The 1915-nt window shown below is 62.1% G+C and overlaps 1 protein-coding gene across 1 annotated transcript in view; it reads right to left on the bottom strand.

Annotated features, from left to right (window-relative positions):
- ALPL (alkaline phosphatase, biomineralization associated) overlaps window positions 1–637 on the bottom strand; it is a 9309-nt gene extending 8672 nt beyond the window's left edge. Inside the window, 3 exon segments of the mRNA XM_009646565.1 lie at window positions 8–24; window positions 381–500; window positions 580–637. Coding sequence (XP_009644860.1) covers window positions 8–24; window positions 381–500; window positions 580–637 — 195 coding nt within the window.
- Window positions 638–1915: the final 1278 nt, after the last annotated feature.

Genomic DNA, 1915 nt, shown 5'->3' with positions numbered 1-1915 from the left:
CCGTGACGGTGGAGACGCCCATGCCTGGGCCAGGGCACCCGTCAGCTCCCCGCTGAGGACGGGACAGCTCGCCGCACGGGTGTCATGCGGCGCTGGCGGGCACCCGATTTATCCCCACACCCGGTGCATTGCAAACCCAGTTTATCCCAGAACCCAGTTTATTGCAAACCCGATTTATTGCAAACCCAGTTTATCCCAGCACCCCGTTTTTTGCAAATCCAATTCATCGCAGCACCCAATTTATCGCAAACCCAGTTTATCCCAGCACCCCATTTATCCCAGCACCCACTTTATTGCACCCACTTTACCGCAGCCCCTGTCCCCTGCAGCCCCTGCTCCTCCTCCTCCCCTCCACCCCGGGGCGGGTGCCCCTGTCTCACCGTCACCCAGGAAGAGGATGAGGTTCTTGGCCACGTTCTGGTTGAGGCGCTGGAGCCGCAGGGCAGCCCGCAGGGGCTCCTGTGCCTGCCCCCCCCCGTTTTCAAGGTCCTTCTCTCTCTCTGTGGGGGGGGAACCGGGCTCCATAGCACCCAACAGCACCCACTTTTGGGGTGCAGCCCCCCCCCAAACCTCACCTACCGGGGACCAGCGATGATGAGCAGAGCTGGGTGAGGAGGAGGAGGAGGAGAGCCTTCATCCTGAGCAGGTGCTGGATAGGAGAGAGCTGCGGGGAGGGCACCCGCTCTGTGCCTCAGTTTCCTCACTGAGACCTTCGCCCCGGGGCTCAGCCAAGCGAGGACGGGAGGAAAATGTCCCCTCCGTGTGTGGTCACTGATGTGACCCCCAGGAGACGTGCCAGCTCCCCCCCTGCTCCCTGTCACCGGTCCCATGGGGTGTCACCTCATAGGCACCAACCCGGCACGGGGGGATGGTGGCATTGCCCCCACGTGCACGTGGCGCAGCAGGGTACCCCTCATGTGTCCCTGTCCCCACTGAATGGCCATGTCCCCATCACTGCTGTGTCCCCGTTGCATGGCCGTGTCCCTATAGCATGTCCCTGTCCCCATTGTAGCTGCATCCCTGTTGCACATCAGGGTCCCGATAGCACATCCCTGTCCCCATCACACGTCCCTGTCCCCATTGCACACCCATGTCCTACCACATGTGTCCCCCCACTCCATGTCTGTGTCCCTATCCCATGCCCATGTCCACATTGCGTGTCTGTGTCCCCATCATGTGCCCCCATCACGCCTGTGTCCCCAGCTCATGCCCATGTCCCCCTTGCACATCCGCATCCCCATCACATCTCCACATCCCCGCTGCATGCCTGTGTCCCCACCACACATCCGTGTCCCCGTTAAACACCCATGTCCCCATCACACACCCATGTCCCCATTGCGTATCCACGTCCCGATTGCACACCCATGTCCCTGTTGCACGTCTGTCCCTGTTGCGCGCCCATGTCCCCACCACGTGCCCATGTCCCTATCCCAAATCCATGTCCCCGGCATGTGGCCATGTCCCCATCGCATGCCCATGTCCCTGTTGCATGCCTTGGCCCCATTTCACGCCCATGTCCCCATTGCACACCTGTCCCCTCCTCGCACGTCTGTGTCCCTGTTGCATGTTTGTGTCCCCACCACATGCCCATGTCCCCACCGCACGCCCATGGCCCCATCACAGGCCCATGGCCCCATTGCACACCCGTGTTCCTGTTGCACATCTGTGTCCCCATCACACACCCATGTCCCCTTTGCATACCCGTGTCTGCTTTGCACACCTGTGTCCCTGTTGCACACCCGTGTCCCCACCACATGCCCGCGTCCCCGTTGCACACCCGTGTCCCCATTACCCACCCGTGTCCTCATCATCCCCCCATGTCCCTGTTGCACACCTGTGTCCCCATCACACCCCTGTGCACCCATCACGCCCCCGTGTCCCCGTTGCACACCCGCGTCCCCATCACATGCCCGCG

Source organism: Egretta garzetta, unplaced genomic scaffold (assembly GCF_000687185.1).
Source record: "Egretta garzetta isolate BGI_Z169 unplaced genomic scaffold, ASM68718v1 scaffold69, whole genome shotgun sequence".
Lineage (NCBI taxonomy): Eukaryota > Metazoa > Chordata > Aves > Pelecaniformes > Ardeidae > Egretta > Egretta garzetta.
The sequence above is the reverse complement of the archived record's forward strand: the minus strand, read 5'-3'. Positions and strand labels throughout refer to the sequence as shown.